A 27,721-nucleotide genomic window follows, 5' to 3' on the forward strand; every position below is an offset into this window, starting at 1 on the left:
GTCTTCTTCTTCTTTTTTTAAAAAATTTTTTTATTTAATTAAGAACATATAATTTAATATGAGAATAAAGAAGAAAAATGAATAGAAAAAAAATGAAAAGTAAGTGCGCGCACACACAGAGAGAAAAAAATACAAATTTGGGTTATTTCATTCACAATCTCTGAGATAAAGAACAATAATTATTAAGGTAGTAACATATTAGATGATAGATACACAGATAGATATAGATATAGATATAGATATGCTTTATTCAAAAATATCAGGATCTTGTCCTTGAGGTGATATTCTCACTTGAAGCTGAAAATTTACTAAGAATTCCAAATAGTAGCGTATTTTACAGGAGGCAATTAAACATTGTTTTCATCATATGTATCTGCAAAATAAACTTTTGCAACATAGTTTTAAATAAATCTTTTTAAAATTTATCCTCTAGTACTGTATGCTTAATTTTAGGGACGCGGGTGGCGCTGTGGTCTAAACCACAAAGCCTAGGGCTTGCCGATCAGAAGGTCAACGGTTTGAATCCCCGCGATGGGGTGAGTTCCCTTTGCTCAGTCCCTGCTCCTGCCAACCTAGCAGTTCGAAAGCACGTCAAAGTGCAAGTAGATAAATAGGTACCGCTCCAGCGGGAAGGTAAATGGCATTTCCGTGCGCTGCTCTGGTTCGCCAGAAGTGGCTTAGTCATGCTGATCACATGACCCAGAAGCTGTATGCCGGCTCCTTCGGCCAGTAAAGCGAGATGAGCACCGGAACCCCAGAGTTGGCCACGACTAGACCTAATGATCAGGGGTCCCTTTACCTATGCTTAATTTTTGAGTTACTTTTTCAACAGTAGCTATGGACCAGGTTTGACTATACCACAAATCCTTATTTAATTCCTCTAAGTATTTTCATTTTTTTACAGTAGCCATCCTGGTAGCTTACAATAAATACAGGATCAATTCATTATCCAAGCCTTCTTCATTTGACCCACCCCATTTCCCCAGTAATGCTAATGGCGTGGCAGCATTATTGGCAGGGAGGAGTGAAGTGGCTGCTGTCTCCTCTCCCAGACATGCGAACCAGGCCACTATGCATTGCATGATTAACATATGTAGTGCAATTCTGTTAATAGCTTTTATCATTGTTAGCATTCTATAAATGTGTGTGCATTTCTTATGGAATGGTAAATGGAGGTTTTCAAAACTACTGCAAACCACCCCATCATGCCATTATCACAGTGGCCTTTCTACAATGATTACATATATGAATATAATTGAAAAACCATTTATTATTATTTTTTAAATGAAGTGCTCCTTCTTTAGGTACAGGTCCATTTAACTGGTAATTTTGGCTTAAGTTCAGCTCTTGAAAGCTTCAATGTAGGATTCCCCCCCCCCCTTTTACCACATCAAGGAACATGCACTCCATAGATAAGTCAGGCAACTTTATGGGAAAGAAAATATTCCGCACAAATGAAGGGAAACCTATGGCCCTCCAGGAGTTTGACTTCCAATTCCCACCCACCCCAGCATGGCCAATGGTCCGGGATGCTGAGAGTTGCAGAGCCACAACATCCCCCTTCCTGTTTGACACTGTGTCAGTGTCGTTCCAGTATTATTTCATGGCCTGCGTTCATGTGATCCAAATGGTAAACTGTCATGGCATTTAGTACAGCCACGTCCTCACTGCCAATGCTAGTGTTAGAGTACTGCATGGTTCTCCTACATTAGGGATGGAGGAATCTTTGGCCCTCTAGATGATGCTAGGTGTTGTACAACTCCCATCAGCCCCAGCAACCACGGCCAATGGTCAGGGATGATGGGAGTTGTAGCCAGTGGTGTAGCGTGGGTTGTCAGCACCCGGGGCAAGGCAAGTAATTTGCGCCCCCTAACCCGTGGATTTGCGCCCCCTAACCCTAACCCCCAGATGTTGCGCCCGGTGCCGCCGGCCCCCCCTGCACCCCCACGCTACGCCACTGGTTGTAGCTATGGAATATCTGAAGGGCCAAAGATTCCCCACACTTGCCCTAACTTGTGCTTCCTCCTCTTTGAGGAACCCTGTGGAGTCCTCCCACTCTCTGGATCAGCTGAAAGCCCTGATAGGTGGACATTCTCAAATCAGTTCACCAAGGAGTTAAAACACCTGAGATTGTTAGTAGCAGGCTGATATTTATACCTCTTCATGTTCAGCCATTTGGCCCTGATCAGACTGGACAGCTGAATATAAATAGGAGGCAATCCCCTTCGGCATAATTAATTGCATCCACAGCAATAATTTCATAACCAACGGAGGATGAAAGCAGATTGATTATGGATTCACTTTCTGTAATTGTTGTTTTGGCTTGTACATTTTCAGCAATGCTATTAGCATAGATGTTGTGTTCTGTGTTTATGATAAAACATCTTCTGTGCTGATGTAATCCACTCTTTTTCCTATGCTTATGAATAGAAAAAAGCGGACTCTCAAATTCTATCAAAAATGATCAATATTACCCCAAAGATGTTAAGCATTACAAATATAGGGATCTCTAGGTGGGACAGCAGAGGAGAAGAATGTTCCACTGTGAAAGCAGAAAGCCATGCACTGATGCAACGTTCACCTTAGCACTGTGTTGAATTAAATGGTAGTGTAATTGCACAGAAAGAGTCTTTTCTTGTAGATAATGCTCACATATGGTTAACGCAGGTGACTTAGAATTAGCTTAGTTATTGGGATGGGAGACATTTTCTATAGGGTGCAACTGCAGCAGTTTCACATCTGAACCTTTAAGTCAAGGGCTCTAGTTTGACTGGGCCCTCCATTCTGGATCAAGCGCAAAGGAATCCGCACATAGAGCACATTGCAGTAATACAATCTTGAAGTAAACAACACATCAACTACTGTAGCCAAGTTTTCTCAGTCCAGGAACCATTGTAGCTGTTGTACAAGTCGCAGCTGGTAAAAGGTACTTCCAGCCATTGAAGTGACCTGGATCTCCAGAGACAAAACTGGATTCAGAAGCACCCCAAAACTTTGGGGGCACCTCCAAGCACTTGACCTTTTTTCAGACACGGGAACCACTCACCCACAGAGCCTCTGACTTGCCAGGATTCAAGCTCAGCTTGTCTTTCCTCATTCATTTCACCACTGTGTCCTCTCCTGATTCAGATGTTGTGAAGAAACACAGGTGAATGTTCTCAGCAGACTATTGGCACCTTGCCCCAAAGCTCCTAATGACTACTTCCAGCGGCTTCATATAGATATTAAAGAGCATGGAATGTTCTCTTACAGATAGCAGATTCCATAATCCGACTTGTTCTGGTGTTGCAAGAGCCTCAGTTAAGCGCTTCCACCCAAGGTATCTCAGGTATTGATCCACCCTAGGTATCTCAGCTGGCGAAGTCTGCTAAATTAATGTGAAGTGGTTGGAGACAGACTTTATTAAAGCTCCACAATGGTGCCACAGTTCTCTGTTGCTATGGAAACCAAGCTGTGGGAAGACAAAAAAATAAAATAATAAATGGAGACCCAAAGCATCAGCTCTCTTCTTCTTCTTTCTCTTTTTCATGTGATGTTCCCATGGGGACCGCTGAAAGCCTCATGGATGTATAACCATGAGAAAAGTCTAGAAAGGCTCCACGGAAAAGAGCAAGTCTCGGATCTCTTTGTCAGTCACCCACAGCTGAACAATCAGCAGTATTCTTTGATGACAGTGAGGGGGGGGGGGAGAGAAGTGTCACACAAAAGCTATTAAGTCAGGCAGGGCAGACTCTGCGTGCCGAAATGATACTAATAACGACAGAATGGCTTCTAATAAGACTAGCTTCACCATAGCACTAAAGGAGCTTGGTGCAGTTTGTTCCCGCATCAATTATCATATCTGGCAAGAAGTCCTGATCTTAGCAGATTTATGGCTAGTTCCTGGGATGTTGCTGGAGCAGCATTAAGTTAGAAGAAATGCAAAGGAAGTTGGTAGCTCTGTTAGGCTTGTTTTGTATTGTGCCATCATGGAGTGCCAAGGGACAGAAACAAATGAAGGGCAGATTAGATTTCAAGTCAAAGAAATGGAAATAGTAAATAATAATGATAATAATTAATGATCGCTCTTTTAGAAAGCCTAGGTGAGCTGCTCCTGGAGACCTATATTCATGTACATGTGCTTTGAGCAGACCTTGAAAGGTCATTTCAAATCCAGCCAAAGCTAAAGAAATCAAAAGAGCCTTTTCCTCCTGACTGCATGGCAGTAAAAGGCCCTCTTCAAACGGCTCTGTTTCTCTCTGTCTCAAAAACACCCCTATCCCTGCACAGCTGAAAGGATTTTGATGCTGAGCACAGACTCTGGCAAAGAGCCTGAAGCTCATCTTCTATCGCCACTCCTTTCTAAAAAGTGCTCCTCCCTGATATTTCCTTTCCCCTCAAAAAGTAGGGCTTGCTCGCTGCACCCTGCAGCCCAGTGACTGAGGCAGAGTTATATACCAGTCCCCGTGGCTCTGGAAGGCCACATAAAGATGTCAACTCAGGCAGTTTCAAAAGAAGATCAGACAAATTCATGGAGGCCAAGGCTCCTGTCGGAGGTAATATATGCTTCTGAATGCCGGTTGGTGGAAACTGCAGGAAAGGGAGAGCACTGCTGGCACTCAGGTCTTTGCTTGTGGATTTCCCATGTGCATCTGGTTGGGCACACTGAGAACAGGATTCTGGACTAGATGGGCCTTTGACTTGATGCAACTGGGTTCTTCTGACATTCACAGAGGGCCAGTGTGGTGCAGTGGTTAAGAGCGTAATCTGGGGAGCCGGGTTCGCGTCTCCGCTCCTCCACATGCAGCTGCTGGGTGACCTTGGGCCAGTCACACTTCTTTGAAGTCTCTCAGCCCCACTCACCTCACAGAGTGTTTGTTATGGGGGAGGAAGGGAAAGGAGATTGTTAGCCGCTTTGAGACTCCTTCGGGTAGTGATAAAGCGGGATATCAAATCCAAACTCTTCTTCTTTTTCTTCACAGAAGGAGCCAGTTGGTACCCCTGTTCTCTCCCTCCTCCCATCCCACAAAGTGTATGGCATTTTAACATTACACTGAAAGTGAGGGCTGAGCTGGTGCGGCAGCAGCGGGAGGCCCGTTAGCTGAAGTGGTACCTCAGGTTAAGAACAGTTTCAGGTTAAGAACAAACCTCCGGAACGAATTCAGTTCTTAACCTGAGGTACCACTGTATAATGGGCGTGGGCATTATGATCTTGGAAGATGTTCATGAGGGCCAGTTCTGGGGTGAGTCCTAGTACTTATTTAGTTATTTTGCATATCTCTTATAGGACTGCTGTCCAGAAGGGTTGAATTTTAGGGCATTCCCACCACATGTGGAGGTATGTGCCTGTGGAGGTGCAGACTCTCTAACATCTTGATGAGGTTCCTGGGTGCATCAGCACCAGTTTCCATGGTGTTAAGTACCACCTGTAGGTGAGTTTCAGAGTGAGTTCTCTTCTTTTGGCTAATACGGATTTATAGGGAGGTTTAGAACACATCCTAGTCCACTGAGTGGGGTTAACTGCAAAGCCTATGTCGTGCTCCCATTGTTCTTTGATTGTGTCAAAGGGGTTTGTGGGATTTTGGAACAGTATTTTGTATATTGTGGATACCATCCCTTTACCGTGTCCCTTTGCTGTCAGGAAAAGGTTTTCAAGGTGGACAAGGGCCTAGTGGCTGCTGATTTTACTGCTGGATTGTTTAAGAAGGCATGTAGTTGAATGGTGTGTTAGCCAAGGTATTTGGGTGTCCCCTAGTTTCTCTTGTATTTCTTGTTTTGGTATAGTATGGGTTTGTTGTTTTTGTAGAAGTCTTTTAGACAGTGTAGGCCTTTGGCTTGCCAGGTTTTTATCTGGAGATTTTGTGCTGCATGTTGGAATAGTGGGTGATAGGCCAGGAGGGTTAGCGGGGCAGGGGATAGTTTGCCTACTTTTCCCTTCTGTGTGAACCTGTTCAGTGTTATGGGGATTTACTTTAGTTTGTTTTGGAGAAATGGGTGTGTTGTTGAGGGGATGTTTTTGATGGTTTCTCTCTCCCAGTGGACCCATTGTTTCATCTCATCCTCTCGCGCATACGGAATTATGTGGCGTACTTGGTTGGCGATGTCATATGATTCTGTGTTGAGGATTCCCTATCCTCCTTCTGAGGAGGGGAGGAGCAGGTATTTGGGGCTTATTCTTGGCTTTTTGTGTGAGCAAATAAACAAGTATAGTTTTTTCTGCCACTTCTGGAGTTAGATTGGGGGAATCCAGATTGGGTTTGGGAGTTTGGAATAAATAGGTTAGTTTTGGAAGGGTGATCATTTTGAACACAGCATACTTTTGTGATTATGATGATGAAATCTAATTGCATCACAAAGGGCTGCCACCTTTGGCTCTAGAAAAGGGAATAATTACATCCACAATTAATCATTTACATGACGTAGGAGGATGATTAGACAAATTCATGAAGGATCAGGCTGTCGTTGACTGTTGGCCATTATGGCCAAGCTCTGCCTCTACAGCTGGAAGCAGCAATGCTTCTGAATGCCAGTTGCTGGAAACTTCCGGAAGGGGGCGTGTTCTTGTGCTTGGATCCTTCATCTGTGTTTCCCACAGACATCTGTTGGGACACTATGAGAACAGGATTCACTGGCCTGATCCAGCAGGGTCTCATGTTTTTAGATTGGAGGACAGGTGAACATATTTGCTTGGGTGACTCCTAGATCTGTCAGTCATGGAGGAAGTTAAAAGGCTGTCCCTCAATTGGCCAATTATGTTCTCCTCACTCAAGAGCTTCAGAAGAAGGAATATGTGTCCAAAAGAGGAAATATGTGATTTAACATTCAAGGGCTGATTTTACATTTGTCACTTGTATTTTCTACTAACTTCACAACCTTCATGGTTAATACATTTTGCATCTTGCACCAAATACATTAAATATGATGTAAATGTCAAACACCCAGATAAGTTCTAGAGAGGTAGCCCTGTTAGTTGCAACAAAAGCAAGACAGAGTCTTGTGGTACATTAAGGACTATCACATATTATTTTATAAGGTGTAGTGGGTGCTTCCAGACAGGGCTTTTTTTTGCCACAAATGGAAAATTCAGGTCCAGTTCTTCTGTGAGCATGACTGGCACACAATCATCCTTCCACTTTGTTTTTTCAGCCTTAGATTATTATTTTTCTCCATAGGTATTCCACTGTTTCCCTCCCATACTAGTGGGAGGTCCTTTTATTTCTGTGCTCAATTTTCTGGCCTTCCCCCCAGTCATTACTCTCCCACCCTCCACTACCTGTTCCTGGTCTGGGCAGGCGTGCATGCAGGTAATTCTGTATCTGTGCACATAGACATTTATTTCCCACAAAAAGTTGGCAAGAGCAAATATTTCAAGCCCCTTGGCTATCATGCTTCACAATGGGCAAAATGGAATATTGTACTTTTGTGGGATGGAGGCAACACCCATTTCCACTGTAATAATACAGAAGTCTTACACAAGACCGATGTTGACCTATACTGAAATCCTGATCAAAGTGCCTTGCACAAGACCTCTATATTAATTTTTTCTAAGTCTCTATGTGCTGCTTTTACAGCCTCTAAGCTAATCCTCCCTGTGTGCTGAGATATTGCACGAATAGGTCCTCTGAACTGGGGCTGCATCCACAACATGCATTAAAAGCATGTTTAAAGCAAACGCCTTCCTGCAAAGAACCCCGAGACCTGTAACTTGCTTAGGGTCCTGGGGATTGTAGCTCATTGAGTAAACTACAGTTCACATGATTACTTGGGAGGTGAAACTATGACTATTAAAATTGTATAAACGTGGTTTAACTGTATGGTGCAGATGCACCTTTAGGTACCAGGTGAAAATGTTCCTATTCATCCAGGCCTTTGGCTGATTAGCATCTGATACCCTTGTTTGTGTGTGTGTGTGGGGGGGGAGGAATTATTGGTTTGTTTTTGTTCTTCTTCTTATATATTTTGTGTTTTTTATATTGTATTTTTGTGAACCGTCCTGAGATCTAGATGTGAAGGGTGGTATACAAATTTAATTACTAATCAATAATAATATTACTAGTAATAATAATAATAATAATACTGGTATGCCTTCAGCATATGGCATTTGGAGGGAATAGGCAGACTCATGCTGTTTGGGTTGCCAAAAGCACAATAGCTAAGTTGTGTGTTCACGTGAGGAGTAAATGGATGCATGGGCATGGCCAAGGGGGTGGGGCAGGGAGGGGCAGCGGGCCCCCCATCCATAAAAATACATAGCTAACTGAGGTTCTGCCACCAGCCAACAAAAGACCTGCCCTCCCAACAAAAGGCCTGCCCCCCCCCCCACAAAAAAATCCTGGCTACACCCATGAATGGAAGTAGGGATAATGTCGCTAGGTACTGCCCATCAAAATGTCACCACCACCCTGCAAAAAATGTGATAATGAGCTTCAACAAACTAATAACTGTGGATGTATAAAGGGTTCTTACTTAGCTAATTTTCCAAAGTAAGAGAAAATCTGTATGAAATGTAAAAAAAGAAGAAAAAGTAAAAGATGGCCTTCTGATGCTGACAGTGCAAAAAACTTGTGTGCCTGAGCAGCACTGATTTCACAATAAACCTCCACCTGGAAGCACCCTCTGTTGTAACCAATGCCAGAAACTTAGAGATATCAATCACAACAGAGTTGCTGAAACCTAATGCCACAATGAATCTGTGAGCCTTGAAGATGCCAGGTATGAATTCATATCAGGACATAATGCAAACAAAGCACAGCTATACACACCTATAACAATCTAGATACTACAACTCAGTACAGGACCATAGCACATGTATGTTTATGATTTATTGGAGTTCAATAGGACAAACTCTTCAGAACGCATGCATAGGGTTACAGCTTGAATACAGCACTTGCTATGTGACATCTTGCACCATTCCTAAATGTATTTCCAGTACTGGGTCAGATGAAAGCACAAGAAGCAAACAATTAGTAGATTATGGAAATTGTCAGGGGAAATGTGCAATTGTAACGCCAACTTTCTGAAATTTAATTTGGGAGCAAGCTCCTCGATCTCAGAGGAGCGTGAGTAAACATGCTGAGTTGGGAAATAAAGATGGGGAGACAAAATATTATTCTCTCTCTGCCCCCAAGTTTATGCTAGGATTGTTCGGAAACGGATACGTACTAAATCAGCGTACAGGTAGGCGCCGTTGCGTCGTGACCTTCACTCGTGGATCAGTCCTCGGTGACTGTTGCATTTTCCAAACTAGTAGATTGACTTTTCTTTCCCACAGCCTGTCACCTGCTTGATCTGTTGCTGATTTTGTCATGGTACTCGCCAACTTTGGATAAATTTAGGACATACACTGCCGCTGAAGGGACGATGGGAGAAATTTGGAGCCAGTGAAAAAGAAAGTCGATTTTGCTGGGGGTGGGGTGTGTGTGTGTGTGTGTGTGTGTGTGTGTGTGAGAGAGAGAGAGAGAGAGAGAGAGAGAGAGAGAGAGAGAGAGAGGCGGGTTTCACATAGGGACAGCCCCCTGCCCAGGGTCTGCTCACCAGCAAGTTATCTCTCCGGAGGAGGGGAGGGAACGCGCACGCTGAGGTGCCGCCCCCAGCTCCCTTCTCTCCGCGCATTCGCTCCAGCTATTGTGACGTCACTGCGTTCTAAAAAAGAACCGAGAAAACAATCTGCATTGAGAGAAATAGATACAGTCCGGGTCCTATTTAAAGGGGAAGCTCTGGGCACCCCGGAGTCAGATCCAGCTTTATAAACAAAGGCGAAGGAAGGATTGCGGGAGAAGCCTCCTCGGCAAATATGGTGTCGCCGGTGACAGTGGTGAGTTCCAACAGCCAGCTTTTTAGTAACTGCAAGGCGGGTGGGGAGAGCAAAGGGGGACGACACACACACACACACACACACACACACACGCAAGTATAAAATCAAGTGTCAAGATTGCAATAATTGCTGCCTCGCGAAGCGAGCCTTGCAGATTCGCGGCTGACGACTTCACAATCGCTTCGGGGTTTTTATTTGGACAGGTAGCCGCTGCCAGAGAGCATCTGACCTACGCTGGGAATCCTGTCCCCATCATCTGTGCCTGCTCCTACAGTAGTCCCCCGCCACCCCGTAGTACTTCCATCTCCTTGCCCTTTTTCTTTTTTACTCTCTCCTCCCGCCTCCCTCCGTTGCTGGTAGCAAAATGTGGCTGTGATGGCGGTGGAAGAAGGGGGGGGGGTAGAGATTGGAAAGGGGGAAGAGAGACATCACGACCGGATCGGTCGTTGCTTTACATAGCAAGCGGTGTGGGGGCGTGGGGAAGAGGAGGAAACCCTGCCAAAAGTCAATAGGATGAAAACATTGGGCATGTGACTAGGAAGCGTGACTTTGTTGATTTCGCTCCTTGGGGCTTGCCGGCAAGGCACCGTCTGATTGATGGAGAAGATTGCGGGTGGGAGGGATTCCAGTTCACCTCCCCCTTTCTCTGGCGCTTTCCCCCCTCGCCGCCCCCCCCTCCGACTCGCCTTGCTCCGGAATTGCTGGAGGATGGCACCATGCTGCCAATCTGCCTGCCTGTGTGTGCTTGCATGGTCCATATATATGCGCGTGTGTAAGGCATGTGCCATTCCCATTACGGATTTCTGATCCCCGGGTGGGTGCCCTCTGGGATCGAGGAACAACAGTGCAGAGAAATCAGCAAGCTTTATTTTTGCTTCTCCCCGCCCCCTGCCCACTCCGCAGCTAATAAACATCTTTGTCCGAATGCCATTTAGACTGCTGAAGATGTTTTGAAAATAAAATAAAAATAGGTAGATCTATAGGTATATCTAAATCTTTCTCTCACTCACTCACTCTCTCTCTCTACATATATGTGTGTGTGTGTGTATGTAGCAGAATTTTAATCTGGAATGAACGCAGCTATGACTGACTGATAGATAGGTTGCTGAAGCAGAGTGATGTAGTCAAAAGCATGCTAGAAGGACGCAGGAGACCTGGGTTCAAATCCATTGCTACCCATGATGCTTACTGGATTTCTAGTAAACAGAGCTGTTGTGAGGATAAAATAGAATAATCCTTTGCAGTGCTATTATACTAGAAAAAAGGTGCCAGAGCTCACCATGAACACCTCCCTTGTTCTCTTATAATGGCAATAGCGCCCACCATGGGTGTAGCCAAGGGGGGGGGCAGCTGCTCCCCTCGAATCAATAAAAATCAATAAAAATACATAGCAAACTGAGGTTCTGCCCCCCCCAAATCCTGGCTACACCCATGGTACCCACCTGGAGCAGAGATCCATTGAGTTCCAGCTGAAAAAACCCCTGATCCTATGTAAGAACATAGGAAGCATCAAGAGCAGTATTTCCTACACTGACCACCAGCATCTCTCCAAGGTGTTAGGCAAGAGCCTCTCCCAGCCTTACCTGGGACCTTCTGCACGCATCCATCTAGTTTGTCTGTCCTAACCGCAATACGGGACACGGGTGGCGCTGTGGGTTAAACCACAGAACCTAGGACTTGCCGATCAGAAGGTTGGCAGTTCGAATCCCTGTGACGGGGTGAGCTCCCGTTGCCCAGTCCCTGCTCCTGCCAACCTAGCAGTTCGAAAGCACATCAAAGTGCAAGTAGATAAATAGGTACCACTCCGGCGGGAAGGTAAACGGCATTTCCGTGCGCTGCTCTGGTTCGCCAGAAGCGGCTTAGTCATGCTGGCCACATGACCTGGAAGCTGTACGCCGGCTTCCTCGGCCAATAAAGCGAGCAGAGCGCCGCAACCCCAGAGTCGTCCACGACTGGACCTAATGATCAGGTGTCCCTTTACCTTTACCTAACCGCAATACAGCAGGCATTTCATTCCAAATGAAATTAAAACAGGTATTGTAGTGACTTCACTCATTGGGCACTTGAGGATGTGTGCTGTTGTGGTGAGAGCAGACTTTCCCAACCCCGGATCACCAGATGTTGTGGGACTACAACTCCCATCATCCATGACCAGCAGGGGAATGATGGAAATAGTAGTCCAACAACATCTGGGAGCACAAGGTTGAGAAAGGCTGAGCTAGAGTGTTGAGCCTTGGGATACCATGGTTCAATTCTCTGCTTAGCCACGAAGTTCACTGGCTTGATATTGGGCCAGTCACTGCCCTTCAGACCAGCCTACCTCACAGGGTTGCCCTGAGGATAAAATGAGAGCAGGAGAACCATGTACACTTCCTTGAGGTTCTTGGAGGAAAAGTGGGATAGGAATGAAATAAAATTGTGATTAATACCTTCTTCAAAGTTACGTGCCTCACTTTCTGATCTTGATGCTCTTTAATTCCAGATGAGTGGTTTGGAGGTCAGCAGGGAAATGTTCTCCGCGTGTGAAAAGAGACTTTAGTTTTATTACTTTATATATTCAAGGGCTGATCTTTGCTACAAAAGCAGGTTGTGGGACTGAGATCTGGTGAAGTTACTGCAGGGGGGTCCACAGGGATAATATTTATCTCTTCAAAGAAACAAAGTGTTACCACTTTGTCCTTGGGTACTGGTAAGAAGACTGAAAGATAATGTAGTTTTCATGTTACCTTGATTAATTTAATTATAAGACTCAGTGATTATCATCTGCATTGTCTTATGCAAGGAGGACAAAAGTGACAAATTTAAAATTTAGGAAGATTTTGAAAATTAGGAAAGTCTTTTTACTGTTGGGATAGTGTAACAAATAAGTAAACATTTTAAGCACAATTTGGTGTTTCCTTCACTGGAATATTTCAAGGAAAAGCTGAACAGGTGTTTGCCTTAATTATATGGCTTGTTTTGCTCACTTCGGCAGCACATATACTAAAATTGAAAAGATGCAGATAAGGCAATTTATTTATTTATTATGCTGCCCTTTGTCCAAATATCTCAGGGCAGTTCACAATATAAAAATACAAAATGAGAACACAAAATACATAATAAAACAAAAACTAACCAATGACTCCCCCTCCCCCAAAACACATTTAATAGGCCACAATCAGCCAAAGGCCTGGTTATAGAGAAACATTTTTGCCTGTTGCCTAAAGATATGTAATGAAGGCGCCAGTCGAGACTCTCTGGGGAGAGCATTTCACAAATGAGGAGCCGCTGCAGAAAAGGCCTGTTCTCATGTTGCCACCCTCCAGATGCCTTGTGAAGGAGGAACACGAGGAAAGGCCTCAGATGATGATCACAGGGTCTGGGTCTGTTCATATGTGGAGAGGTAGTCCTAGTGGTATTGCGGTCCTTAAATGAACTTTTGTTGTTGTACAAACTGAAGCACATACAGAGCTCATACTTTAACGTTTTCTCCCCATTCAGCACTGCCAAAACCAGTGCTGTATTATGAAAATCATGGGCCAGACAGACAGCTGACTGGCCCCTTTAATTGGGTTTGTTTTAAAGGGAAAGATAAATAGACAGCACCCGTCCTGTATTATGAAAATTGGGAACCCTAACCAGATCCTTCTTAGCCTGTCAATTACAAGTTAGTTTAATGCCCTCTATTTCGTCTGTGTATTGGAAGGAGATAATACTTTTTCTTTAACTGAATACACGGTGATGCTTTTTAATGTGGGAATGAAGTGAAATGCAGCCTATTTTACTAGTGAAGCTTCAGGCCAAGATTTGGCCCTTGTGAGCCTGAAAAGCCTTTTCTGTGCCTTTACCTCATTGCCAATCTTCTTTTAGAACCAATAGAAGATTGTGCCAAAAAAATACTGTCTGATAAAGGAAAGGTACAGATTATCTCTATTTGAACTTTCACCTGCCTGAAGCAGCTTGAATTCTTTTTTCTCTTTTCCTCTGGACATGAAACACCTGGTTGTGGTTCGAGGACCCGACCCCCACAAAGTGAAATGAAGACACAAGGACACGTGATATAAGGTTAATGGGCTAGTAAAGGCCACAACTTTATTGATTACAGCAGTGAAAAGGTATTGGCTTAGGCATTGGATCACGAAACAGGTGGGTTTATTCACCAGTAGGTGGAGCCTGTTGATGCTAATCCAACTATAGGCTCACCCCTGCTGTCACCGAGGGTCGTGCCATGGCCTCCCACCAAGCAGGCATCGGACAGAATACACGACCGCCAGATTCCTTTAACGGAATACCCCTAAAAATTGAAGGCGATGGCCACACCTAGCACTTCGACAGACCACAACACATTATTCCAATGCCTAACCTACCCACCAATACCACAAAAGTTGTGACGATTACTACGAGGTAGGCGAAAAAACCAAAAAGCCTAATGCCAAATGGAAAAACTCCTACCAGGCCCCCCGGGCAACCAGGGCGACCAACCTAAGGTCCATAGCAAGGCCAATGACCTAAGCCCTACCTCAAAGGGAGTGGAGGGTGGGTGACTCGCAACGGGACGACGAAGAGGAATGAGGCCAGGGAGAGGCTGGCGCTGCAGCAAAAGGCTGCTGAACACGCCCCCTCCGTGGCACCTGGTTGGATGGCCACCGGAGGGGGCGTGAGCGCCAGCCAGGTGAGCTGGAAGCAGGGGGCAAACGCCCCCTGCTAGGGCGGTGCTCGGGCTCCCGCCCACAACCACTCCCCTCTCTTTCAGGGAGGAGAGTCTTTATAAAACATTCTATTCTCTGAACATGACTTATGTAGGCTGGAACTGGAGTTTTTTGCAGGTAGATTTTTGTGGCCTTCTTAGGTATCTATTCTTGTCCCTAATTTTTTCTTCTGTTAGATCTCTTGCTCCTTTTACTGACCAACTTTTAGACCACAAAGACATTTACTAGCTACAGAGCTGGCATCACAGAGCAGAAAGGTATGACTTATTTTCGAATAAAGCATACGGAGGACCGCACTGCATATTTTCTGGTAAAACAGATTTGGCAACTGTAATGTCCAAAAGTCCTTGAAGGCTTATTTAATCGTTCATTTTTATTAGTGCTCATTTTATTGTGCTCAGTACCCCAAATATCTCTAGGGACAGTAGATAGTTAAAATAACTTTTCAGACAAGCCCTGCTGGAACAATCTAGCCAAACTAAGATACTTTGAAATGTAATGGGACTTACCTCTGGCACTTTGAAAAAGGATAGATAGACCTTGTACCATTTTATGAATTTGCTTCCACACTTTGAGTCTTGGGAGAGATACTATTTTTATAGTATAAAAATACTCTTGATAGTGCTGTATCCTGCCATAGTTCTTTATATCTCAGACCTTGGGCTTTAGTGTGCTGGCACCTGCCCTTCCAGTGAACACCAGGCAGGTACCTACACCATTGACATTTAGATACCTGCTTAAAAGTCACCTGTTAAGCCTGGCTTTCCCTGAGAGATAATCCAGCCATGCTGATTTGTGATATACATTGTGTTTGTTTTATGGATGTAATTTTCTTGTTGAGTTTATGTGTGAGTGTCTGGAGGTGGTTGGAGGATGGATGGCAGCTAACAGATTGAGGTTGAATCCTGACAAGACAGAAGTACTGTTTTTGGAGACAGGAGGCGGGCAGATGTGGAGGACTCCCTGGTCCTGAATGGGGTAACTGTGCCCCTGAAGGATGAGGTATGCAGCCTGGGAGTCATTCTGGAGGTCAATTCTGCATCCAGGGCAGCTGTCTACCAGCTCCATTTAGGATGCAGGCTGAGACCCTACCTACCAGACTGTGTTGCCAGAGTGGTGCATGCTCTAGTTACCTCCCACTTGGTCTACTGCAATGCGCTCTATGTTGGGGCTGCCTTTGAAGGTGACCCGGAAAGTACAATTAATCCAGAATGTGGTAGCTAGACTGGTGACTGGGAGTGGCTGCTGAGACCATATAACAATGATCCTGAAAGACCTACATTGGCTCCCAGTACGTTTCTGAGCACAATTGGTTCAGCCCGAACACTGAGGTCCAGCGCTGAGGGCCTTCTGGCGGTTCCCTCACTGCGAGAAGTGAGGCTACAGGGAACCAGGCAGAGGGCCTTCTCGGTAGTGGCACCTGCCCTGTGGAACGCCCTCCCACCAGATGTCAAGGAAATAAACAACTATCTGATTTTTAGAAGACATCTGAAGGCATCCCTGTTTAGGGATGTTTTTAATGACTGATGTTTTATTGTGTTTTTAATATTTTGTTGGGAGCCGCCCAGAGCGGCTGGGGAGGCCTGGCCAGATGGGTGGGGTATAAGTAATAAATTATGATGATGATGATGCTGTTCATTATTTTTTCTATTAGTGTTGGGTGTATAGAAGTGTTTGAAAATAGCTAAATAAATAAAACCGTGGCAATACCTGCCCCCTCTTACTATAGGTTTACTCAGAAGTAAGTTTGGTTACAGCAAAGTTCCTGCTTATTTCTGCTACTCTCCATGGTTGTCCTCACCCCCTTTCTTTCAAAGCAATTTCTTCTGCTGCAATAAGTTTCTGGCTGTTCACAATTTCACAACTGCACTCATAATACCTTATTTTATTTAAAATGAAGTGTGTGTGTTTGTGTTTGTGTTTGCACATTTGGAGTCTGTAGTTTCAGTTCTCCATGTTCTCTAATTCTCAATAAGCTGACAGTTCCCTTCCTTCCCCAGCAGACGCTAGTGAGGGTTCCTTGTACACTAAATGCTGCAGTCAGATCTTAGACTGATTCTTCTGGCTCAGAGTATCTCCTTTCATGAGAGGCTGGAGGAGCCAGTCAGAGCATTCAGCAGCACTGCAGGGTTTGGAGCCTAAATCACCATGCTTGTTACTTATACAATTGATGTGAATGTGAACGTACCTTTATAGTATTTTTTAAAACAACAACAACAACAACAACAACAACATGAAAGGCTATTATTATCGTAGGCTGTGCAGTTTATGACTAGCAGTGCATTTGAAATGCCCAATTCTGCTATTAGAAGAATTGCATTTTGTAAAAATAAGATGTTTATGCATATTTATGTCATTTCCTTTATTTATCCTTTAATAACATAGGCTTTAATTCTTCTAATAATGCAGGAAAGCTAAATACTTTAAATTCTCACTAATTTCAATGGGAGAGATTTTTCCAGAAGCAATTCTATTCATAGAACCATAGAGTTGTAGAATTGGAAGGGTCATCTAGTCCAACCCCCTGCAATGCAGGGATCTCAGCTAAAGCATCCATGACAGATGGCCATCCAACCTCTGCTTAACCCCCCCCCCCCCGAGGAAACCTTCCAAGGGAGTCTGTTCCATTGACAAACAGCTCTTACTACCAGAAAGTTCTTCCTCATGTTTAGTTGGAACCTCCTTTAACTAGAATCCACTGGTTCTGGTTCTACCCCCTGGAGCAAGAGAAAACAAGCTTGCTCCCTCTTCCATGTGACAAACCTTTAGCTGTTTGAAGATGGCTGTAATATCTCCTCTCAGTCTTCTCTTTCCCAGGCTAAACATATCCAACTCCCTGAACTGTTTTTCGTAAGGCGCAGTTTCCAGACCCATTATCATATTGATCACTCTCCTTTGCACATGTCCTAGCTTGTCAATATCCATCTTAAATTGTGGCACCCAGAATGCAGGAGTCCAGGCAGAATAGAGCAGTACTATTTCTTCATTTGATCTGGACAATAGACTTCTATTGATGCAGCCTAGAGTAGCATTAGATTTTTTTGTGTTGCTTCATCACACTGTTGACTCATTTTAAGCTTGTGGTCTACTAAGACACCCTAGGTCCTTTTTGCATGTACAGCCGTACTTTGGAAGCAGAACGGAATCCGTTCCCTCTCTTACAGTTTTTGCCTGTATACTCTCAAATCTGCCTCCCATGCTCTGGGTCATAGATCTCTTCACAAGTGTACACATTCTTTACATATAATGCTACTCCTCTTCTCTTCCTGTTTGGTCTATTCCTTTTGAGCAGGTTGTATACTCCTCAATTTCTACATTCCAGTCATGAGACTCATCCCACTCATCCTACATACCTACTTGGGAATAAGTCCCACTGGACTCAATACTTCTGAGTCAGCATGCGTTGGATTGCACTGTTAAGCATGTGGTTTGTTGCAATAGCAGTTACAAATAGGATTAGATTAGCATGGAGTCTAATTACTTCTGTGCTATACTCAGTCAAAATTGAAGGATATGTGGATCATTGCTCCCTGGCATTAATAACTAAAGATACATCCTGCAGTGTAACCTATATATTCTTTCTAACTGTTTATAGCTGGGATGCAGAACCCAAGGCACTCTGAATGTTGTTGACCTGCAGCCCCCATCATCCCTCACCAGTGACTATGTCAGTTGGGATGGATAGAAGTTGGGAGTCGGACAACATCTGGAAGACCACAGGTTCCCCATCCCTGCTCTCATTAGCTCTCATTTATGCTACAAAAATCTGCTGGCTATTTCTGGCAGGTGTGCAAGTTAAAGCGCAAACAGATACTGTAATTTGTCTCCATAACTTTCCTTCCCGGGGGGGTGGGGGGAGGGATTTGGGCTTGTTTCTCTGCAAGCAAACCCTGAAGAGTAACCAAGCCTTGTTCTTGACTTGCTGCTCATGATTTGTTGGGGAAAAGAAATAATGAGCCGGGTTCAGATATCACACGGTGCCAGACCACTGCATTTGGTTGGACTAGATGCCCCTTTGGGGACCCTCTATCTCCACAATTCTATGATTCTGTGTTTCCCAGCAGTGATTCAGCATTGAGGCAGGAGCAAAGCATCCCCAGTTTCAGAATGCACCAGAATACTGCAAATTCACATTTAACCACAGTTAATTTGAGCGAAGGTTTAATGTGATGTGCAAATGAGGCCACTGAGTGACAAACAGAAGATGAAATGTGAGAGGAGTTCTGGTGTCATAGCACCCTGCAAGTATCAGGCATTGATTACTACCCAGAGATTTCAAAACCATCAACTAGCCTTTATTGGTATTGACACTAAATCCATATCTGTTTTTGGTGCATTATGCTGCTTGCTTTTTAGATGATTTCCTTTCAGTGAAAAAGATGGAAGGAAAGTAGATTTCCTTTGAGAGAGGGTTTCAGAAATTCCTTGGGACACAGATTGGGAACAAAGCTGCCCAAAGGCCCCTCTGCTAGAAAGCAGAAAGCAAGGCATCACCACTCAAAGGACACTGGAGAACATCTTTTTAGTGAATAGTTGATGCTTAATTCTATCCTTTCTCAGTAGGCACTGCCTTAAGGTTTCATCACCAGCTGAGTGGCACTGAAAAGGGATTACCCTGCCGGCCTAACCGCTTTGTGAAAGGAACTTTTGCTGAAAACAACTGTCCCTTCATATTGTCCTGCTGCTAATTCAGGGGACATGGCTTTAGCTGATTGTAACTAGGGCAGATTTGTTTTTTGTTTGCAAAAATACATGAGAACAACGAGAGTATGAGTGCTGCACTGCTTCTGCTGCAGTAGGGCAACAGTGTGTTGACACCAAAGAGCTGGCATTCCTACCTTTTAATCCATGGCTAAAGGTGGTGGAATAGTTGGCACACAGGAATGGCTAGTTTGTTGGCCTGAGAAAGGAGGTGTGATCTTGTTTAGGTCATCTTATGATGCTTATCTACCTGTTACAAAGCACACTGCTTCTCCCATGGTTCTTAAGAGGGAAAAAATACTCTGAAGAATATGGGAACATGTACATGATGTCCCTAAGTAAAGGGAGTTGAGTGAGAACATAGGCCATTCATCAAGGCCAAAAATGTTGGTTTTTTACTCCCAGCTACTCCAACCCACAGCAGCTCTTGGTGGTTTCAGGCAGAGATCTTCCCAGCCTTATTTAATTTAATTTATTCTATTTCCTTTACATCCCACCTTCTCCAAGGAGCTCAAAGTGATGGCATACATGGTTCTCTTCCTCCCCCATTTCATCCTCACAACAAACCTGAGAGGTAGGGTAGGCAGTGGCTGGCTTAAGGTCATCCAGTGAGTTTCATGACTGAGGGGGGATTTGAACCCTGGTCTCCCAGGTCTTAGTCTGACACACTAACTGCTACACCACATTGGCTCCTGCTATCTGAGTCTCTTCACCTGGAGCACCCAAGGTTGTGGAGCCTGGGATCTTGCACATATAAAACATGTGCTCATCTAGGGGGAGACAACTATGGCATTTGTACCTTCCCTGCCTCAGTAGAACTAATGGCGGCTTCATGCTGTTGCTAAGGCTGTTTACACACTAAATTATTAAAGCACATTCAAGTGCACATTCTTCCCCTCAGAGAATTCTGGGTAATGTAGTTTACCCCTCACAGAGTTACAACTCCCAGCGATCCTTAACAATTGGGCCAGCCTACCCATGAGGCAAGCTGAGGCTTTGGATGGCAGGACCCAATGTAGATCTTTATCCCCCACCCCTTGTTCCTGGTGATCTTCACTCCTTCCTCCTTCCCTGGGAGGAAGGGGAGTGCCATTTTGTGGTTCGCCTCAGGTGCCAAAATGTCTTGGGCCAGCCCTGGTTAACAAACGGCAGTTCCCTGAATTCTTGGGGAGAGAATGCACTTCAAATGTGTGTTACAGTGTGCACATAGCCTTAGTCTGGGGAAGGGGACAAGGGAAATAAAGGTTAAACTTCCTCTCCCAGAGAGTGCTACTTTGCTGATCCTCAAAGTAGCCACATGGGTTTGCAATTTAGTAAGAAAACAAACAAAGCAAGCTCACAGGAAATCTTAATCATGGCTCTTCTGTGTCACACCTAATTTGGCCCTGTAAAACTGCTTAAGCACAGATGAACTATCATTGCCCTTGTCAGAATCACAGAACTTTGTTTTTCTTCCTGAAATTGACCAAAGTAGAAAGTATGTTATAAGTTAATTGACACAAGAGATATTTGTGATACAGGTCAACCATAGTTGTGGAACCCTATAACATCTTAAGGGTTCTTGGAGTCATTCAGGTTTTGTATGCCAACTGTGTATCCTGTATATTAGAGCCCCAGCACTTTTGGTGTTATTTTAATTTTAAAAGAAAACAACTTCGAGAGGAGATAATTTGGAGTAGTGGAGCAGTTGGGTTCTAAGTGATCTCAAACACATGCTTATAATATTGGAAGATCATTCAATGTGTGACTTCAGGGTTAATTCTGATATATGATTCTTATATCTCACTAATAGTATATAAACTCTACTTGAAAACCTCACTTTAACAAACCTGTCTAACAGAATAAGTAATAATCGGTAAGCCAACTAACCAAGAGGGTGGTGGTGGAGGACTTGCTTAGTAACCAGGCAGAGTGACATGATGTTCATTGAGCTAGCACATGCTCTGGTTGGCTGTGTAGTTTTGAGGAAGTTTTTCCTCTGTATGCTTGGTTGTATGTCTCCCTACTATGTACAACGCCTAAAGTAAGAAAAACAAAAGCTCTTTGTTTATCTCTCCCCCCTCTCAATGATACAATGGAACCTCATGTTACGTACCATCCACCTTGTGAATGCTGTGAGTTACAAGCTCCTCTAACCCGGAAGTAGATGCTCCCGGTTGCGACCTTTGCCCTGGGATGCGAGTGGAAGTCGCATGCCAGCAGCAGCAGGAGATGCCATTAGCAAAAGTGCATCTCATTTTGTGAGCGGTTTCGGGTTGAGAACAGACCTCCGGAACGAATTAAGTTTGTAACCGGAGATACCACTATATACCATTTTGTTCTGTTTCTTCAGTAAAGTATTATAAGGATTTCTTTTTTCTTTGGACTTTTCCTGTATTATTTAAGTGACTTTGCTAACACTGAACCCCATGGCAGTTAAGCTACCTAATCCTACTGCCTTTCTGCTTCAGATTTTGTTCTTCCTGAAGCTGTTTTTATAAAACCCAAACCAAACCCATGGCTCTGTTTTTGGTTTCTAATTCTAATAAAAAGTTTCAACTGGATAAGATTTCCCCCCAATAAAATAAAATAAATTCCCATAGGAAACTGTTTAACACCTTACATGTTTGAAACAATTAAATATAAATTAGAAATAAAACAAATTAACCACTGCATTGACTCCAAAGAAGAAACCAGTAATTAAAGTCACCCAGAGCAGAGGACAAGAACTGACTGAATGCCTTGGTCAGGAGGGTGAAGAGGAAGAAATCAATTTTGGAGGGAAAAATCTAAGAAGCAGAACCTACTTCAAAAGAACTGGACAGAGGGGAAACGTCTAATTAAAAGGGCAGTTGCAAGGATAACCTTCAGTCCATCCTGGGAAGGCTGGCACTACAACTTTATTTTTAAGTAAAATCAGGGATGAATATAGCAGTAATGGGAGGGAAACATGGAAAACACTGGAATGCAATGGGTTGAAATAGTAGCACTTTCCTGTTGCATGATGTTTTCATGATGGCTTTTATTGCTGCAGATCATTTTATGAGGTTGCTTCGGTTTTTTACTCTGTGCCTCACTCTGGGATAGGGGAAATGAAGAAGGGCAGAATATGAATTGAAATATTAAATGGCATAAAAGAAGATTGTAAATGGCCTGGGGGAAGTAGGCATGATGATTGCATTTTTGTCTACCTTGCTTGCTACGAGTCGCCTTGGAGATTGGTGGTGGTCCATAACTGATGGTTCTTTTGAAGAAGAAACACCTGTCAGATGATGCAAACTTATCCAGCATTGAGATGAAAATACAAGAGGCACGATATTCCTTTTCTTTTCTTCATTGCTTATGTCTTGAAAGATGCAGTATTGGGAAATTCCCCCTCCCCAAACAAACAATTTCTCCATAAACAATAACTAAGTTTTTAAAGCAGATGGCTGAGTCCCGGTTTCCCTTCCTCACAGGAGTTAAGCAATCAAGAAGTATCCTTGGAAGTGCCTTGTAAATCTTTTATGGCAACGTCATTGCTATATGGTTGGGAGCGATGTAGCCTTGCAGCTGAAACATTCTGTTTGCTTTTGCTGTGCTTTTGTGAGCATGCAGGACAGAAAGGAAGGGGAGAGAATAAATAACATAGCACAGGGCAGGAGGGAGAGTGACTGGGATCTTCCTAAACTGAAAAACACAATCAGATGAAGTACTCCATAGTTTTTTCTTTCAGCTTCCTGTATCATTAAACTCTGACATTTTCTTGGAAGAATGTATCAGAGCCTAAATGAATTCATTACCTTGTGTTTTCCTTATGAATGTGGAAGGCAGAAGGAATGTTTTACCTGGTTATCTTTTCAGCGTTCCATTTTCTTCTCTACTATAGTTTCCCTTCTCCATCTTTCTGGGTCTAATCTTTACTGAGTCCCTGTGGTCTCAGTTCCATATCTGGAGCATGGAGCATGTGAGGGTCATGCGTTTATTTTAGGTGCTGCTTGCTCTGAACATGGAGAATAAGCAGATACCGGCAAGGGCATAGTCTGATGCCAGGACCCAGCTATGGTGCATAGAGAGTGTCTGTGAGTCATGCTTTTTCTCACCACTGAAGATACAACTAAACATCACTGGAAAATGCAGGACCATCACTGAAATGTTCCTTTGTAATGTCTAGGAGCCAACCTCCTTGGCTGGGGTCTGCAGTACCATTTTGAGGAGAATGTGAGACGTTTCACGACATCAAAGTAGCTGAAGGAGGAACATTGGGTTAGCTACAGTGCAGTCATGCACAAGTTTATTCTGAAGTAGGGATATAGGGAGGCAACAAATTCCACCCCATCCTGCATTCCTCAAAGTCAACCATTTTCACACACACCACTGAGGTTTTCACTGAGCTATCCACCATGCTGAACTATTCACCGTGACCCCAATATCTCATGGGAGTGTTGTGAGAATATCATCCATGCCAAAAATATCTGTCATACTCTTCTAGTGTGAAGTTATTACTGAGCATATTAGAACTGAATAGGAGGATTTGAATCTCAAATGTGCTTGCTAATTCATTCTCACAACGCTGCTGCTAGCGAGTAGTTAACTATTTCTGCTTTGTGGATTAAATCCTCAGTACAAATCTATATTTAGGAAACAAATAGCACTGTGGGTCAAACTGTGGAGAAAAGCCAAGGATATCACCAACCTTCCAGCAGCCCTCAGCATGGGGCTGTCAGTGGGCCCAGCACCCGTGTCCCCAATAGCCACAATGATATCATATTTATAAAAATTTTATTCAACTGCAGTCACCATAACAATACTCACCACCCTACCTGGTGAGTCTCCAGACAGCTGTTTAGTCATGGGCATAGATCTGTAGGCTAGGTGTTACTGATGTATAAGTAGGCACATTGCATTTGGGGCAAATTACAATACTGGGGAGCCACCATGGACGAGACTTGAGTTTTGCTCTCATTCAAAAACAGCACCTGCACCCGCCCTCTGCTAAGACAGTGGGAAGGGTAATGACTTGGGGTTTGGCTGGGTCATTCTGGTGAGGGGCCTTTTTGAGCCCTTGAGGACTTCTACTAGTGCCCAGCTGCTGGCACTGAGCATAGTGGAAAGGAAACTGAGAATGCATGCAGGCTGGCATAAGAACTCATGCTACTTTATGTGTTCTAGTAGCAAAGCATGCAAAATTATGTCAAGGGCAATAAGTAATGCGTATATTACTCCTTTATGTTTTATTTTTCTTTATTTTTTCTTTATGTTTTATCATGCCTTTATATTTGTAGGAAGCATCCTAGTGTGGTTGACACAACACAGTCAAATGGGCGGGGTACAAATAATAAAATTGTTAATTTGTTTGTTTATACTGAAATGCTTCAATCCACTGCGAGGAAGTCACCTTAGCTAAGTCCCATTGAACCCATTGCCAAAAGATAGTTGCACCAAACTGAACCCTCTCTGTTTTCAGTGGAGTGTTAATGTTTACTTAGAACTGACTTCTGCTGAATTACGTAGAAGCCCCTCCAGGCAATTTGTAGAGAATAGACTCATGTCTTCTCCAAGGACTGAAGCCTTGGTCATTACTAATTTTTGCTTGTTGACAAGTGTACACATGGCTTGAGAGTTTGTTTATTTATTAGATAAATTTCTATACCACTTTTCATTTGGCCTGTAGCAGTGCTCTGAAAGAGCTATTTGAGCAGGTTTGCAGAAGCCCCTCCAGGCAATTCACAGAGATAATAGACTCATGTCTTCTGCAAGGGAAAGGAGCCTGGCTGGAATCTTAAACAGAACCATCATTTCCTGTTTGCAACAGAGTAGGGTTGCTATTTTTAGTTTTTATGGTCTTATGCAGTTTTCATGCATGCTGGAGCTATCGGAAGCAAAAATCAATTTGCAGTCTGTTCATAATGGCTATCCTAGATCACCTTGGAAACCCCCATTGATCCTGGTGTTAACCTTCACTCCTTCGGTGAATGTACACAAGCAGTTTTATTGTGTGGTAAGGTATGGTTGCTCACTTATCTGTATTACTACCCATATGGTGTAAATGTTCTTTACTGATCATTCTCATGCCTGGTGAATTTTGGCATCTTTACCATATAGGAAGCTGTCTGTCTGGAGTCACTCCTGATCTCCAGCTGAAATAACACACGGGATTGCTTTTGCTTCACATCTGTCCCTTGTTGTCCTCCCTCCTCCCACCTTGTTGCCCTTCTCCATCATCAAAATTTAGAGGGCAAGAGCTTTGGGGGCAAGGTGCTGGTTTCTGCTACCGATAGCCTGTAGAACACTATGTTGTTAATAATAATAAGCCAGAATCAGGGTCTTCTCTAGACCTCCATATTTCTGGACAGAAGTGCTTTTGAAGTTCAGGAGATCCTCTAGAGTAGCTTGTGATGCGTGATAGGAGGAGAACTCCTGATCAGCAGTGTGCAAATGGAAGCACTTCTCTGGAGTGGAAGAATGAGCATTCAAAAACCATCCAACACAACCCATGACTAAGGGTTCACTGTTACTGAAATTTGAGAGGGGATGTGATGTTTGGGAATGAATCTGGGACAGATTAGGCTGTGGCTAGTGAAGTGGATAATTTGTTGCTGGACTAATTTCTCATCTTGATCAGCTAGGACCTGCTGTGACAGATCTGGCAGCTGACCTATTAAGAAGAGTGCATCAGGACGGAGTGAGCAGCTCACAAGACATTTTTCTTGGGTTAGCTGTAGCATGTTCAAGGAAATAGGTGTCTGATTTATCTACCACCAATTAATTCCAGGCGTCTTGGAGTTTCATGATGTAAGAGTTAATCAAGAGAGATGTGAGAGAGAATAAGGAAGTTTGAGGACAACCTCTTCTTTTTAACAACTCAAGGAATCATTTGTCTCACTAACACTTTATATGGTGTGGACACCATTATACCTTCAACCTCTTCAGACCCAGGATCCACATTTTACCTAAATGTGCACCTGGGGACCCATTTCTTAATTGTTTAACCCACATTTGTGTGGTGGTGGTGCTCCTTTTGCAACTCAGCTTGGATCAGGCCACATCCTACTAGTGGTTCTTGACCCAGCAGTTGAACCCACCCAATTATCAAGCCCTCACTTGCCTCTCTACTTCACAGACAGGTAGAAGAAAATTACGCAAAGGCCAAAGCTGGTACCCTTGTTGCATAAGTAGCTCTTCCCCGAAACATTTCTCAGCCCAGTTGTTGATGCTCCAGAGTGTGATACGAAACCCAGGGACACAAGGAGATTAAGGAGGTGGTTGTTTTTATGTTCGCAGTGTGTGGGCAGGTTAATAAGATAATTGGTACATTTTGACATGTTTCTACACCCTGTAAACCGAAGGCTGTGGATCATTTTGCTTAATGAAATTATTTAAAGTCATATTTACTGGGTCAACCATTCTGTTGTGAGGAAAATGACCCACAGATATAAGCAACCTGTGTTTCGGCCTAATGAAAGTAGTTGGAGGAGGAACAACCAACATGTTCCCTTTAATACTGAATTTGCCGCTTCACCTTTCTGGTTTTCCTGCAGAGCCAGTTTTCTCATAGAGCTGCTGCTGTTTCATGAAGGGCATGTAGCTGGCTGGAACCGATGGGATATGTCGTTCAACAACATCTGAAGGACATCACATTGGCAGAGTCAGCTCATCCAGTAGGCAAATTTGAGGTGGCTGCCTCAGCGGTGGCAACCCCCAATACGGCAGCTTCATGGGCACCCTGACACCTCTGCAGAAGGGGTGCCGGTATTGGTTTAAACCGTGCCCGAAATTGCTCAAGCATGAGAGATCTCATGCGATTTGGGTGAGATCTCAAACAAACTGGGTGAGTTCTTGCCTGAAATTGTCGCTGATACTGCCGCTGCTTCTCTGCCCATGGCAGAGGCAGCAGGGGGAGTGGAAAGCAGTGTTGGCAGTAGCAGGTATGGCACCAGTGGCAGGAGTGGCACGGTAGGCAAAGGCGGCACTTTCCATTTTGCCTTAGGCGGTGAAACGGGGCGCACTGCCTCTGTGCATTGATTGTCCCTCCTCTATAATAATGGTCTGTACACAATCCTGGTATCTCCACACAGACAAGAATCATGGTCACTTTTCCACAACTCATTTTCCTGCTCATCCAATGCAAAATGTTCTTGAATTTTTAGTAGTTCCGAGAGATGCCATACTTAGGGTGTTTTTGTATCCAGCTGACTATATTTATATAATATTCTGTGCCAAAAAAGTTGTGCTTCTATTCAGCCCGTCTTCTGCATTATTCAGTTTGGCATAAAGTCTGCCAATGAACCCTTCATGCGAGGATTGCCGATGCACTGTTAAATATATCTATTTGTTACATATATTTTAAGACCGACACCTCTTGGTGTTGGAGCTTGTTCAAAGGCTGAGTCAGAGCTTTCTGCAGAGGCCTTATCACACCACTGCCTGCTGTTACTCCTGAGCTGTGCCCACAGCACCACTCTGCTTTAATTTGGCTTTAGGCATAACTTAATGGCAACTCTGAGATTCTTTGGATGCCAAATTTGATCATGTGTCATATTATGCACTGGTGCAAGAAACAGTCAACCTGATATATATT

General features: G+C 43.9%; 2 protein-coding genes across 3 annotated transcripts in view; both read left to right on the forward strand.

Moving 5' to 3' along the window:
* The window catches only part of GTF2H1 (general transcription factor IIH subunit 1), a gene marked incomplete at its 5' end in the record, with an annotated part of 330,296 nt that overhangs the window by 143,152 nt on the left and 159,423 nt on the right, over positions 1–27,721 (forward strand). The gene's annotated exons all lie outside the window — the stretch shown is intronic.
* TMEM86A (transmembrane protein 86A) overlaps positions 9,642–27,721 on the forward strand; it is a 45,325-nt gene continuing 27,245 nt past the window's right edge. For both annotated transcript variants that reach the window (XM_081842244.1, XM_081842245.1), the window contains exon 1: positions 9,642–9,793. In XM_081842244.1, the coding sequence (XP_081698370.1) occupies positions 9,773–9,793 (21 nt within the window). In that variant the 5' untranslated portion in view covers positions 9,642–9,772. The remainder of the gene's footprint in view (positions 9,794–27,721) is intronic.

This window comes from Podarcis erhardii (assembly GCF_964252035.2).
Source record: "Podarcis erhardii genome assembly, chromosome: 1".
In the NCBI taxonomy this organism is placed as follows: Eukaryota; Metazoa; Chordata; class Lepidosauria; order Squamata; family Lacertidae; genus Podarcis; species Podarcis erhardii.